At 51.2% G+C, this 15,135-nt stretch overlaps 1 protein-coding gene across 1 annotated transcript; it reads left to right on the top strand.

The window, feature by feature from the left end:
* Positions 1-525: 525 nt before the first annotated feature.
* On the top strand, positions 526-14,462 carry RSAD2 (radical S-adenosyl methionine domain containing 2). The gene is made up of 6 exons (XM_002721134.6): positions 526-908; positions 2,940-3,101; positions 7,362-7,591; positions 8,592-8,741; positions 10,927-10,959; positions 12,220-14,462. The coding sequence occupies exons 1-6, from the start codon at positions 557-559 to the stop codon at positions 12,382-12,384; spliced, it is 1,092 nt and encodes a 363-aa protein (XP_002721180.1). The 5' UTR covers positions 526-556; the 3' UTR covers positions 12,385-14,462.
* The last annotated feature ends 673 nt before the right edge of the window (positions 14,463-15,135 follow it).

The following is a 15,135-nucleotide window of genomic DNA, read 5'->3' as shown; positions in this document are numbered from 1 at the left end:
TTATTTCCCATGTGAAATTACTGAAAGTATCAAAGCAAGACTGCCTTCGGTCTAGGTAAATAAGGTGCATATGCAACATCAATGCATTTTGTGGTTAGACTTCGATGGCATCCCCAAGATACCTCCTTATGTTTATGCAAATAGTGAAAAATCCCAAATCCCACACATTTCGGAGAAGGAACCTGACACTGCATCCCCAGTAGCACAGCAAGCATAGGGCAGCTTCATCTGTGCAGCTGCATCCGTCTATGGCAGATGTAGGGGGCAGCTACCGATGAGTGTCATGTCTTCCTCCACGGCTCAGCCGGGTTACACAGAGGGTTCCTGCGCATGGAGCCAGGCAAACAGAGAGGCAGCAGCAGCCCGAGTCCTAGAGCCTTGGTCTTGGCCGTGTTCCAACTTTCATTTTCAGGAAGAAGAAAACCGAAACTCAAACTCAGCTGAGAGTTAGCCAAGGAAGGTGTGCTCCGCCCCCTGTGACAGGATGCTCAGCCTCATATAAGGTGAGTGAGTGAGTGTCCGGGTGGACAGAGTAGTTCCTGCTGCAGGGGCCACCATGTGGATTCTCGAGAGCACTGCCTCCGCGGGGAGGTTGCTGAGTGCGTTCAGGTGGTCTCTGGACTCCCTGTACAGCAACTTGGCCTCACTCCTGTGCTGGCTGAGGGCCACCCTTTCGTTCCCAGCTGCCTGGAAGGCACAGAAGCAACAGGTTAGAGAAGGACCTGGGGAGACCCCAGGGCAAGAAGAGGAGGAGGACAGCGATGTGCCCACCACGCCCATGAGCGTCAACTACCACTTCACCCGCCAGTGCAACTACCGGTGCGGCTTCTGCTTCCACACAGCCAAGACGTCCTTTGTGCTGCCCCTCGAGGAGGCCAAGAGAGGGCTGCTTCTACTCAAGGAAGCAGGTGAGTCCCAGCCAGGGAAGACAGGAGGCTGCTGAGCCCCAGGGAGTGCAGTGGGACAGCAGGGCTCAGGCATGCAGTCTGGACAGCTGCTCCAGGTCAGTGAGGGGCTGTTCCCGCTGTGGGCGAGATGCATCTCTAAGGGGGGGAGGCGGGCTTACGGAGGGCAACCTGGTCTCCCACGTCGCACAGCCGGCTTGGCCCGGAGTCAGCCTGGGTCGCTCGCCCCCCTCCCACCTCTACTTACAAGCAGTGGTGCCTGCCCACTTCACAGCACTTGGAAAGAGGCAGTTTGGGGAGATTGTGCCACTCTCTGACTCTGTCCAAACCGAAAATGGATCTGGCTGTTCCAGACACAGCTCACTAGCAAAGTTGGAAGTAAACGCCAAGCAGAAACAGCAGTAGTGTGGCCAGTGTTGTGGCACAGTGGGTGGGGCCCAGGCCTGCGATGCCAGAGTCCCATACGGTTGCAAGTTCACGTGCCAGCCGCTCCAAGTCCCATCCAGCTCCCTGCTCATGGTCTGGGAGGAGTGGCGGAAGATGACCCAGGTACTTGGGCCCCTGCTGCCCCCTGGGAGGCCTGGAGGAGGCTCCTGGCTCCCAGCTTTAGCCTGGTGCAGTGTAGCTCTGGCTATTGCAGCCATCTGGGGAGTGACCCAACTGATGGAAGATCGATTTCTCTCTGTCTCTTCCCCTCTCTCTGTGGCTCTGACTTTCAGATAAATTGTTTTTTGAAAAGGACAGCAATAGTTGAGTCTTTTATTTTGAATTATGTGCATGCTCTTAATTTGAAAATTTTAAAACGTACTTCTAACAAACGTGTCAGACTTTGCTCTCAAGATTGTTTACTGAGCGGGACCCCATTGACAGTCTGCAGGCATTCGGTGAGAGCCCAGCCTGTGAAATTGTTTTTAAAGTTTTACTTTATTTATTGAAATTCAGAGTTACACAGAAAGAGGAGAGGCAGAGAGAGAGAGAGAGAGAGAGAGAGGGAGAGAAAGAGGTCTTCCATCCATTGGTTCACTCCCCAGTTGGCCACAATGGCTGGAGCTGTGCAGATCCGAAGCCAGGAGCAGGAGCTTCTTCCGGATCTCCCATGTGGGTGCAGGGGCCCAAGGACTTGGGCCATCTTCGACTGCTTTCTCAGGCCATAGCATAGAGCTGGATTGGAAGAGGAGCTGCCGGGACTAGAACTGGTGCACACATGGGATGCTGGTGCTTCAGGCCAGGGCTTTAACCCACTGTGCCACAGCGCCGGCCCCCAGCCTGTGAAATTAGAATGCAGCATCTTCCTCTCGAATCTGTTCTTCCGTCCACGTTCAGCTTCTTATCCTGTCCAGAGCTCCTCTGCAGCTAGCCCTGGGCACCCAGCAGGCTGGCGTCCCACCACCACCCTGCTCAGTGGCTGGTCTTCCAACGCAGAGTCCATGGGAATGAAACCACACAGGGTGCCCCGATTGGATCTGGCTGACGGGGTCCCACACGGCATCCACGTAGGGGCCCACGGTTGATCCCTCAGGCAGAAACCTGCTGCCTTAGGTCTTTGCCCGCGGTGTCGGTGTAGGTCAGGTTCATCTCCATGCCGCTGCTCTCTTGTTAAAATATCATTGTGATCATTTAACTCCCTGCTAACTCGGTCACATGGCTTCTCAGACTCACGTGCTGCCCACAGGCCGTTGGCAAATTTCAAGTGCAGCCTTCAGCTTGGCCCACCGGTGCCTTCTGACAAGTGGCTTCCTGTTTTGCAAGTCTCTGAGTCACCTCCCTGTGCTTATGTCTTCCAAAAAGTCTTCATCTGTGTAAGGAAGTGCCCTGAGTAGACTGTTAGACAGTGGTGCATATCTTTCAGAAAAGGAAAAAAAAAAAAAACAGCACAGCACCCTCCTCATCCCCCTTGAATTCAAACGAGCAGCTAGGGTTGGGTCGGGGGACGACACTGAGGTGCTTCCGTCATCTGATTTATTACATTGAGAAAATAAGAAAATCAGGGAGGGCGCCTGGGAAGTGGACACACTGACGTTTCGCCCTTCCCAGGGATGGAGAAGATAAACTTCTCGGGCGGGGAGCCCTTCATCCACGACCGCGGCAGGTACCTGGGTGAGCTGGTGCGGTTCTGCAAGGCGGAGCTGCGGCTGCAGAGTGTCAGCATCGTGAGCAACGGGAGCCTGATTCGGGAGCGCTGGTTCAAGGACTACGGTGAGCCCCCGAGCGCAGCGCCCACCGCCTGCTGCCTTCTTGTGGGTGTCTCCATTTCCTACTGCTCCCTCAGGGCCTGAGGCCAGACCAGCTGGGCAACTGCAAGGGGCGGATGACCCTCTCTGCGAGCTGTGCGTGTCTCTGTGGCACTGAGTTCTGTGGGGCTCCGAGCAAGCAGGCGGGGCGAGACGGTGAGCCTGTGCGTTGAGTGTGCAGAGCCAAGGACAAGCTTAGCTGCTGCTGGGGGAAGTTAACACATTTGACTTCTGTGGAACTAAATACCTCTGTGGGAAGCTGGGCTGGACCCGAGACCTGTGGTATCAGAGCCTCAGGGGGTGTGGATTGGCCACTTTGGGGGGATTTCATTGTGCATTCAGGGTCATAAATCACTGGATCCTAAGATTGCTGAAGCCCCCTGAGAGCTAAGATTCTAAGATTCACATCCGTGGCTTGTCCTAACAGCGATACTTGGCATTCAGTAAGCAACGGGAAAATGCTAGCTGTCATCTCAGGACACAGTCATACAGAACGCTTGACAGCTCTCCGTGACCTGATGTCATATGAAAGTGGGCATTTGTGACCTGCTGAGAGTGTTGCTAACAGAGCCTTGGTCAATGCCCCTTGACAATGGTACAGAAATGGAAGCGTGGAAGGGGAGAGGTGGCAGGCATGGGTAGGACCTTGCATCAAATGAAGGGAGATTGAACCCAGGAAGACGACAAAGCACCAGTGAGCTGTCATCTGTGACACAGGGCACAGGGTTCAAAGGCGAGCTTTGGGAACCCGAGGCAGAGAGACAGGAGGAAGAGATCTGGAGGTGATGTGGCCAGACGCTGGAGGGAAGTTTCCTGAGTGTGTGCCTGGGGAATGCGCTCGGTCTGAGGCAGGCTCTGTATGCCGGCTGCACTGCGAGAGGCTGGGGCAGGTGAGTCCCCACACGGCACGGTCAGAGCTCAGATGGCTGGGGCAGGTGAGTCCCCACACGGCACGGTCAGAGCTCAGATGGCTGGGGCAGGTGAGTCCCCACACGGCACGGTCAGAGCTCAGATGGCTGGGGCAGGTGAGTCCCCACACGGCACGGTCAGAGCTCAGATGCCTGAATGGCACACAGGTCAGTTAGTGAACTCGGAGGTGGCTGAGAAGCCCAGAGGCATGGGGAGGGACACAAAAGGAAGTGAGAGGCTCATGGAGACCACACCCTTTTTGGAGTGGTCATTAGTGGTGACATTGCCCAAATGTGACATTGCCCAATTGCAGTTAGTTTCAAGTATTCTGCGGTGCTGTGAGGAACAACCACAATGTCGACCTGTGCCTGTGCAGTCCCTCGTCCTCAATTCCCCACCCGTGTGGGTGTGACAGGAGCAAGAGCTGTTCGGAGCCCCCACCACTGCTGAGGGCTTGTTAAGTCACTGGACGGCCGCAGAGACTCAACCCTCATGGCTCTTATAAGCTGGGGCTTATGGGCAAAGAGGCTACAGAGCATGTGGGCAGGGTGCACACAAGCTCCACCCGGGAGGCGGGACAGGTGTCCCCCACCACACGCCACGCAGGCTCGGTGGACTGCAGGGACCTGGCTGAGATGGGTTTCTGCAGGAAGGCTCCTTTGGGTTTGGAGGTCTGAGGCATCTGCCGAACCTGTCACTCAGGCACGTGCTGCTGAGGTACCAGTCACTGTCACCAGACCCCTGCAAAGCACAGAGCATCAGGAATCTTGCTAAACAATCCTGACAAGTCTGGACGAGTTCACCCAGTGTGCTCTCATGGCTCCAGGCTTACACACACAGCACGACAGGGTCACAGAGAGTGGGGCAGCAGCCGTATCCACAGGAGTCGGTTCCAGGCTCTTCTGGAAAGACACGAGGAGTGACTGAGCAGATCTGTTCCTTATGACAGCATTGACTACAAGCTGAGAACAGGAGGGTGCTACCACAGACACAGCAAAAATCAGACAGGTGGCAGAGCATAGCCCTTGGTTAGAGATTCTTCTGGCAATCAACTACGTAGGCGTTAATGCAATGGATGGAGCCTGAGGATTCCGCTTTGAATTCTGGGGGCTTTGGCAGAAACTGTATTCAGTTAGTGACTTCTTCGCACTATGATATGCCACTAGGAATTTACTTGAGCTCATTTTTTTTTTTTTTTTTTTGGACAGGCAGAGTGGACAGTAAGAGAGAGAGACAGAGAGAAAGGTCTTCCTTTGCCGTTGGTTCACCCTCCAATGGCCATTGCGGCTGGCGCACCGCGCTGATCTGAAACCAGGAGTCAGGTGCTTCTCCTGGTCTCCCATGTGGGTGCAGGGCCCAAGGACTTGGGCCATCCTCCACTGCACTCCCGGGCCACAGCAGAGAGCTGGCCTGGAAGAGGAGCAACCGGGACAGAACCCGGCGCCCTGAAGGGGACTAGAACCCCGAGTGCCGGCGCCACAGGTGGAGGATTAGCCTAGTGAGCCGCGGCGCCGGCCTTGAGCTCAACTTTTATAACATTTTGAGTTGTTTAAAATCACAGTCTGTTGCGTTATTTGGGCACTCGTTTGTGCTAGATGCTCTAGGGGCATATGTTGCATACAGGGAACATAGAATGAACCTCCTAACAGGAACTGAAATTACTCCAACTATAAAATTAGAGAATGATTCCTCTTTTTTTTATTTTTTTGAAGATTTAGTATTTATTTGAAAGACAGCGTAACATAGAGGGGAAGAGAGAGAGAGAGAGAGATAGGTCTTCCATCCTCTGATTTCTTCCCCAAATCGGCCAGAGTTGGGCCAATCCGAAGCCAGGAGCCTGGAGCATCTTCCGGGTCTCCCACGTGGGTGCAGGGGCCCAAGGAGTTGGGCCATCTTGCACTGCTTTCTCAGGCCATGGCAGAGAGTTGAATCGGAAATGGAGCAGCAGGGACTCGAACTGGCACCCATATGGGATGCCGGCACTGCAGGCGGTGGCTTTATCTACTATACTTTTTGAACCCACAGATTCTATAATTTTCAAGTATTTTTTTAAGGAAAAAAAAATTCAGGTAGGAAAATCCAAATAACTTGGAAAACTGGAACTGAACCAAATATAAGGCATAACCCAGCTGAGTATGGCTGCCCCTGGGAGGTCAGTGGATGACAGGAAAACACAAAAGAAATGGAAGGAGAGCCAGGAGGAAGGCGCGTGGAGCCAACGTGACGCAATGGGGCAGGGAAGGTGGAATTAGAGAGAGTGCATTTTGTGCTCCTGGTGGGCCCGGTCACAGCCTGCACAGTGGCGGCCAGGGAGGGGCAGGTTCTGCCCCGCCGTCCTCAGCATCTAAGACAGCTGCCCCTGACACAGCGCTCTGTGAATGCTGACATAGTGAGTCGAGGTTGCGAGAGGTGTTGGCAGACGCTCAGGAACCTGGCAAAATATTAGAGATCTCCTATGGCATATCTGTATCTGTGTGTTGGGGAAAGGAGAGGCAAACATTTAATCACTGATAGGAATGTCTGGAAGCTTCCCAAAGATGGGAAACCTTCAAAAGGCTCATGGAAAATGCATGTTATGAAGAAGCTATGTGGCCGGCGCCGCGGCTCAACAGGCTAATCCTCTGCCTAGCGGCGCTGGCACACCGGGTTCTAGTCCCGGTCAGGGAGCCGGATTCTGTCCCGGTTGCCCCTCTTCCAGGCCAGCTCTCTGCTGTGGCCCGGGAGTGCAGTGGAGGATGGCCCAAGTACTTGGGCCCTGCACTCCATAGGAGACCAGGAGAAACACCTGGCTCCTGCCTTCGGATCAGCGCAGTGCGCTGGCCGCAGCGCGCTGGCTGAGGTGGCCATTGGAGGGTGAACCAACGGCAAAGGAAGACCTTTCTCTCTGTCTCTCTCTCTCACTGTCCACTCTGCCTGTCAAAAACAAACAAACAAAAAAGAAGCTATGGGTGGATTTCAAAATATTTTGCACCTAAACAAGGTTTTTTTTTTTAAATCCTTTTTCCATGAATTTTTTGAAGTACCCTCATATCTACCCACTTGAGAAGTCACGTATTTTCTGCACAGGAATAACTGTTCTTAGAAATTCCTGTAAATCTATTAGTAAGGGTGCACGTGCATAATGTGAAGATTACAAATGCTCGGTACGGAGTCTCGTCATCTCACCGCGCGGATGACCATTCCAGATTATCTCACAGTAGCGCCAAGTGTAACTGGCAGCTCAGTGGGCCTTAGCGCTGTGAGGAAAGTGAAACAGCGAGATGGTCTGATCATAAAGTCCTTGAGACAGGCTTTACAGATGAGCCTTTTCCCTCAGGCGAGTACTTGGACATCCTCGCCATCTCCTGCGACAGCTTTGACGAGCAGGTCAACGTCCTGATCGGCCGTGGTCAGGGCAGGAAGAACCACGTGGACAATCTGCAGAAGCTGAGGGCGTGGTGCAGGGATTACAGAGTGGCTTTCAAGATCAATTCTGTCATCAATCGGTTCAACGTGCAGGAGGACATGAACGAGCAGATCAAAGCGCTCAACCCCGTCCGCTGGAAAGTAAGTGTGCGAGGCTGCGTTTGTCGGCTTGCAGCCAGAGAACATTCCGGAAGGTGTTCCTTCCATGACATCACACCTAATGCCAATGCCGAGAACCGTGTCAAGAGGCCTGGATGGGGCCTGAGGGCTATGGCATCGGGAGATGTGACGACCACTCCCAGGGTGCTCACACCTCCCTCGGGAGTGCCCCGTAAGAACTCCCTGTGGCCAGAGCAGAGGCCAAAGGAGTGGACGTGCAGAGGAAGCGGAGAGAGAAGACTCAGACGGGGGTTATCTGTCCCTATGCTGATGAAAATGACATCAGAGCAGTTCACAAGATGACATGGACGCAGTCCTATGCAGAACAGCCTGTCACAAAGTCCCTTTGCACTCTAGGACCAGGGCTCTGCTCTGGCTCTGTCTTGGGTCTGCTGACACCCAGTGTCGCGGGGGATGAATGACTCTGCTTCTCTGAGTTTTCCTTTTGGGTTGATGGTATTGCTCATGAAGGATTAACACGGTGCACACACTCACTCATGTGCATTGATTTTCTTAAATGAGGGCTGAAAAAGATTATTCACAGCTTTGGAAAATCATCTTTATGCATTAAGTGAAAAGTGCACACATTGTAGAAACTTTAATGAAAACTTATTAGAAATCAACAGAAACAACACAATATTGAAAATGCTTTTATTTTAGTTTTCAGATTACAAATAATTTTTATTTGATACATCTTAAAGTCCCTATTTTCTTCAACAAAAAGACAGTGTTTCGTAGTCTTTAAATATCTGAGTACAAGAGCAGATCAAACACATCAGTTTTTGAAAGTTTGTATTTTAAGACTGAGCTTCTAGATCCCACCAGGGCTGGCTCCCCTTTCCCCTGAGCGATCCTGATCGGATGCTCCTGGTTCCCAGGGTCTTCCCTGTTCACAGGAGGGGAAGCCAGCCTTGGGCGGAGGCGGGCCTGGGGAGACAAGCAACGGAGGCTCCTTCCAGACCAGCACTGCTCTGTCTTCCAGGTCTTCCAGTGTCTCCTGATTGAGGGTGAGAATTCCGGAGCAGATGCTTTAAGAGAAGCCGCGAGATTCGTGATCAGCGATGAAGAATTTGAAGGATTCTTAGAGCGTCACAAGGGCGTGTCCTGTTTGGTGCCGGAATCTAACCAGAAGGTTGTAAAACACAAACACTGCTTTGTTCGCCATCACACAGTCAGGTGGACTCCAAAGAGAAGGGTCTCTTGCCCTGGGTGTCTGCACAGTGGTGACAGAGTGTTCAGTGTTGGGAAGCAGGAGCAGGGCAGCCCCCAAGCCCGGCCCCGCTCTGCCACCTGTCAGCCGTGGGGTTTTCTCTGCACTGCGGCTTCTCTGTCCACAAGAGGCTGGGATGGCACCGTGGAGAAGGGTACTCCTCCGTGTGCTCTCTGGGCGTGGTGCATGTGAGGTCACCTTTACATGCTACGTGTATGAGACAGTGCCTACACACAGAAGGAACTCCGTGGTACCACCTGATACCAACAGCATCACACTGTTCACTTGCATTATCTCCACAGCTAACGTTCAAGTTAAACAGACGGTGGAAAAATGCTTCATCAACTCTTAACTTTCTAGTGTAATTGCCAAGTGTATATGTCCTATTAGGATGAATTTCATGCGTAGATTAAGCAGTGCGGGCCACAGCACGGAACGTCCAGGTGTTATCAGAGGCAGAGTAGATAATTAACGAACTCTCAGGAGATAAGGGAGAAGGCGCCTGTTCCTGCCACAGTGAAGGGATCTCCTTATATAAGATCTAAAATACAACTTTAAATTATGAATGGCATATGTTAGAATGTAAAAATTTAAAATATACATCACACACACCAAAAATATGAAAAGTAGAATTTCTCCTATGGTATGTATACTCAATTATATCAAATACAACATCATATATAAAAAGTTTTTTACGTCAATATGAATCTATTGATAGTAGCAAAGGAAAATAAGCAATGATCAAAAATAGATCATCTACAGAAGAAAAACAAACAGTGAATAAGTATTTTAGGGTGATCTGATATTATCAGTATTCAAAGAAATACAAATTAAATATGAAGCATGAAGACAGTGAGAGAGGCAATTTCACATTGGTGCATTGATAATACATCATTGCAGCTTTTCTAGAAAACAAATTGATAGCAGAGTAATAACTTTTAAATGTCCACATATTTTACTCTGACATTCCACTTTATTATTATTATTTTTACAAAATTTATTTGTGTATGTATTTGAAAGGCAGAGAGAGAGAGAGAGAGAGAGATAAGGAGAGATTTTTCATTCACTGGGTCACTCCTCAAGTGCCTACAACAGCCAGGCCTGGGCCAGGCTGGAAGCAGGAGCTAAAAACTCCATTCTGATGTCCCATGTGGACGGCAGGAACCCGGTACTTGAGCCATCATCTGCTGCCCTCCCAGGCACAGTGGCAGGGAGCTGGATGGGGAGCAGAGCACCTAGTTCTCCAAGCGGCTCTCTGATATGGGCCGCTGGCATCACAGGCAGTGGCGTAACCCTCTGTCCCACAGTGCCAGCCCCAGAAATGCCACTTTGAAACATCGAAAGTCTCCAGCAGAGCAGAGCAGACAAGTATTTATGTAAAGGCTTCACTGAAGGTAACCAAACAGTCAGTAGATAAGGAACAGGTAGAGGTGTATGTTCACAACGTGACATCTATTCCCACTGAATAACGTATTTCAAGGAATGTTAAGTGACAAGGACAAATCCTCAGAAGCAGATATTAGATAAAGATGACCAATATGATGGGAGATTAGTTAGAATGTTAGTGCAACAACGATGAAGGCCATCACTCCGCCTCCTGTGCGTGCCCTGTGGATAACCACAAGTGGCTCAGGAGACAGCCGTGGGACTCAAGATTAGCATAGGCCTGAGAGTCCCCATAGAGAGGGACTCAGCAAAAGCAATGCTCATTATATCTCCATATGTTCTTTGATCTCCCATTAACTAAGCTGGATTTTAAAATACCAAAGAAAACACAGCAGGTAGGAGGGACATGGCTCCTCCCTCTCCACCTCTTCTCCACCTCTTCTGCTCATTTCAACGTTATCTTTTAAACTCCAACTACTAAGCAGAGAATTTGGCCCTCCAGTGTGGGTCATAGGAGCCAGTTGTGCTGGAATCCTCTGGAATCTGCTTGCACACAGACCCCACCCCCTGAGGGTCACTTTGAAAGGCACCCGAGCGAGACGAGACATGTTGCAAGCAAACAGAAAGGCACAAAGGCACAGGCATTGCAAGACGGCCAGCTAGGGACACAGCCTGGGAAACGCACTGAAACCTAAACTTGTCTCTTATGTCTCCTTTGCAGATGAAAGACTCCTACCTTATTCTGGATGAATACGTGAGTATCTCTAATGAGCTATGAAATTATCACCTACAATTCATTAAGCAATAACGCTTGGGCTGAGTTCTGATGAGCATATCTCTGTTTTCCTTAGCTGGTATCCATAGTTTTCTAGTCAGTGGTTGTTAGTATGAAGGGACCCCGACATCACTGTGCTGGGTTCTGCACGCAGCAGTTCAACAGGCATCAGCCTGAATCCAGGCCTCTGGCTTTGCCCTGTCATGCCTCTGAGGTCGCCACCTAGAGCCCAAAATGCCCCACACAGCGCAGGCCCTGCCATACTGGAGTCTCCAGGCTACCTTGCGTGGAGCTGGCCTGTGTGTCACGTTATCCCGAATAACCAGGCACTGACAGCTAGTTCAGATTGATAAAGCCAGGTGGCGGTCAGGGAAGGGCTTACCTTCCCGCTGTGAACACAGCCGACAGCACGCCTAGCCCCTCTGCCTCCCAAGGGAACAGAACCTGGAGTCACAATGTTTGCCAGTACTTCTAGCACAGAACAAATTGTTCCATTCCAAGAGCTGCTTTTTATGAAATGAGAAATGGGGTCAATATTTAAATTGCATTCAGAATTCTGAGAAGAGCGTCCCATGGGTTTTGGTATTTCATTATTTTCAAGATCCTCAAGGACAGTTTATAGCCATTTCATTTCTTGTCCACGTGAACTTTCTTTAGGGAGTACAATGGGAAAGTGATAATGAAAATATTCAGTTGATGGGCTCACGGTGAGAGGAAAATTCAAAGAATTTACTATTTGGAGTGCAAATGAACATAGTTGGAGCAAACCGAGTTGAGCCAAAGTTTGCTTATGCCAATTTAATAACTTCTTGATCTAACAAGTGAGCTCCCCAAAAAACGCTCAGCATAGGTCATAGGAGACACAAGCACACCATGTGGGGGCAGCTTCTGTACTTTCATACTACTACTCCCTCGCATTAAAAAAAAGAAAAACTCAGCTGTCAACATTTGGGGGAAGTCTTTCCTGATGGCCCACCTGCGCCCTTGAGGGAGCAGGCACCCCAGGTGGCGAGTATACGGTTCTTCCTGTGCCTGCAACAGGTGGAGTGTGCCCCCGCAGCCTCCTCCCTCGGTGGGCGCAGGAGCTCTGTGAGCGGGGGATGGTGGCCGAGGAGCTGAGTATCTGGCCGCTAGTAGGAGTAAACACCTGTCTACAGACTTAGGTTAGCAGAACCTTTGCATGCAGACCCAGGGTAAGCGATACAGAGATAAACCAAGTTCTATCCTTGACCTTCCTAGATGCGTTTCCTGAACTGTAGGAACGGGCGCAAGGACCCTTCCAAGTCCATCCTGGACGTTGGCGTGCGGGAAGCTATAAAATTCAGTGGCTTTGACGAGAAGATGTTCCTGAAGCGAGGCGGCAAATACGTGTGGAGCAAGGCCGACCTGAAGCTGGACTGGTAGGGCGGCCAGCGGCACAGGACCTCACTCTCTCCGCGGCTGCCGGTCTCGGCGCCGTCCGCGCATCAGTCACGGGCGCTCCGTGGGCCAAGCTCCACGGGCGACAAAGGCGTGGGGCTGGCTTCTCAGCGTCCTGCTGCAAAGCACCTGCGCTTCTCAGTTTGGTTCATTAAAGGGGGAGGGGGACAAGACACAGCAACAACAAAAAAAAAGTTTGCAAGAAACATGCTTTGGGCTTGCACCTTGCACGTTGAGCGTGAGCGCATCCTTGTCTCCTGCGATGGCGTCCGTGGCTTTCTCCTCAAGACCGAGACGGCAGCTTCCAAACCTGGGAATCTACCCCAGGGCCCTCTCCTTACTTCTGCTGCTTGCAAGTCTCCTGCCTTCCCACCGCGGCCGTCACCCGGGTGTAGACGACAGTTGGGAGCCTTTGGCGGGGTCTTTTCAGGTCCGGAGCGCGCGCCCGCCCGCAGGACGGAGGCGCCCGCCCGCGCCCTGAGCTGCGGCGCCCTGCTGGCCCGGACGCTCGTCCAGGCCACGCACGTCCGTCCCGCAGGAAATCGGGCTTCTCTGAGCCGCTGGCCGTCCCCACAGCCCCGACGGCGTCGCGGTCCGAAGAGGAGAACCGGCTCCCGCCTGCTCCCGTGCACACAATACAGCTTGAGAAGAAACGCCGCTGAAGTTTCGCAGGCTCTGTGTTCACGTGAAAGTACCTTGTTGCCTGGAGAATAGCAAGTGTTTGTCATTGTTTGGGGAAAAAAAAACCAAGGTCAAGGAATTTTGTTGTTGCGGGTCCCAACTAAGACACTTTTTCCTCCTTGCAATGTGGGTGCCTGCCACTAGGGGGCGTGTTCTCCTCGCCTGATTTCCTTAAGCGGTGAAAATGCCCCCTTTCAGTCTATTTGCAAGACTTGGTGATTTTGAAAGGTTTTGAGTTTTGCGATTTTTTTTTCTAGGAATAGATAAGCATACTTCAACTTTTTAAGACGCCCGAATTCAACTGAGATATGTTTGTGGCACAACCAAAATAGGGCATGTTGCGTTTTACCTACTTCCTCTTTTCTCTGGGTTTCGACAGTGCCACCTGCTCTATTCACTGCACATCAACAAGAGGGCGAGTGCCACAGAGAAAGACCAGGTGTGCAAGAGGGCAGAGTCCTGGCCTGATGTGCACCCAGTGCCCCAGCAAGGCTCTGGGAACACATGGAAATCGGAAGCCCACGGGCGTTTGTCTCTAGTCCAGGGCACTGTATTTCTCTTTTCCCAAAATGAAACATAAAAAAAAATTCACTAAAAGGGATTAGCTATTTTAAATATATTTAGAGCTATTTTAACAACTGCTAACCTCTAATTTCTTATGTAATGTTAGGATTTGCAAAGCCTTACTGTTTAACTTATTCTAATGCCCTTTTTCTCACACAGGGGCTTTCAGCTTTGCAATAGAATTCAAGTTCAAAGTAGGTAATGTTTTGCTTTCTTTTTTTCAATGTTGAATATGGAGTTCCTTTGTGAAATATATTCCTTTTTATTGGTAAAACAAAGAATGAGTAAACTAAAGTAATTTAAGAGTTACAGGAAAATATTTTGTGGTGCTTGTAATCAATGTGAGTTTATACTATAATAAAGAGCGTGGAATTTTGTGTGGGGATCCTGGAAAGCTCAGACGTGAGTGATGACATGTTAGTTTGAAGAGTGCAAATCATGTCTATAGTTTGGTGATCAGTGATGACATTTGCCTGTTTTCTTTCAAGTGTAGACAGAAGTGATGTCATTTGTCTGAATGGGTTACCTCTGTCTGGAGCTTGGAGTTGAGATTTTGGGTAGATGGACACCAAAACAACCCACCAAAGCAGCCATAAAGCTGTCTCTGGCTTTAATTCCACCCTCTTGTTGCAAGGACCTTGTTTAATCAGCTGTGACTGGACCAGACCAATCATTGCTGCTGGATTTTAAGGCTGTGTCTACAGTGTGCTTTACTTTGTAGGGAAATACACACTTTTTTTTTGCCTATGTGGTGCTCTTTAGTATTGGCCTAATGTATTATAAGAAGTTCTAAAATATTAAAATATTTTTGTACACCACCTTCCGTCTCAGTGTCTTGATGTAATGAAGTCTCCTTGGTGAGTGTTTAAAGGAACCGTGTGCTTTTGCACACTGAGGCCACCATAGGGACATGCACTTTAACACTCAGGGAGGTCATCAATAATCAGTGAATCCACTTTGGACACCCGCTCAGCAGCAGGGCTGGGTGGGTGACAGTAAAGGGGGTGCCAGCACCTTGGGGGATGCAGGAGCCAGTCACCTGGTGGTCTCATACGCACCTAGTTCCTAGGGGGCAGTGATGGCAGCACCTGGGCCTCGTGGGGCCTCAGGGGGGACCTGGTCAGTGGCCAGGACGTGGAGGAACTGCCACCCCAGTCCCCTGTGACACCTCAGGGTCCTGCCGCCGGCGTCCTTCTGCCAGAACTGGAAGGGCTGCTCTGACTGGGGGAAGTGAGGGCGGCTCAGATACGGCCAGGAGAGTCCCCCAATCGGTCTTCACACAAGGGGGGGCAGGTGCCGTCCAGGAGCTGGCCTGAGGACCGGAGAAGGCCCAGGGGTGGCAGGGAAGCAGGTGGGGTGCAGAGATAGCAGCCGGGCAGGCATCTGGTGTCCCTGAGCGATGCGAGCGAGGGCAGAGCTGGGCCCCAGTCCGAGCGAGGGCAGAGCTGGCCCCAGTCCGAGCGAGGGCAGAGCAGGCAGCCCTGCTCCCTG

Source organism: Oryctolagus cuniculus, chromosome 2, assembly GCF_051225735.1.
Source record: "Oryctolagus cuniculus isolate XC-2025 breed Fujian yellow rabbit chromosome 2, ASM5122573v1, whole genome shotgun sequence".
In the NCBI taxonomy this organism is placed as follows: domain Eukaryota; kingdom Metazoa; phylum Chordata; class Mammalia; order Lagomorpha; family Leporidae; genus Oryctolagus; species Oryctolagus cuniculus.
This window is presented reverse-complemented; position numbering and strand designations above follow the sequence as displayed.

Coding starts and splice junctions, on each gene's coding strand:
- RSAD2 (XM_002721134.6), top strand. CDS start 557: ATGTGGATTCTCGAGAGCACTGCCTCCGCGGGGAGGTTGCTGAGTGCG. Junction 3,102..7,361: donor GCGCTGGTTCAAGGACTACG/GTGAGCCCCCGA, acceptor CTTTTCCCTCAG/GCGAGTACTTGGACATCCTC. Junction 8,742..10,926: donor TGCCGGAATCTAACCAGAAG/GTTGTAAAACAC, acceptor TCTCCTTTGCAG/ATGAAAGACTCCTACCTTAT.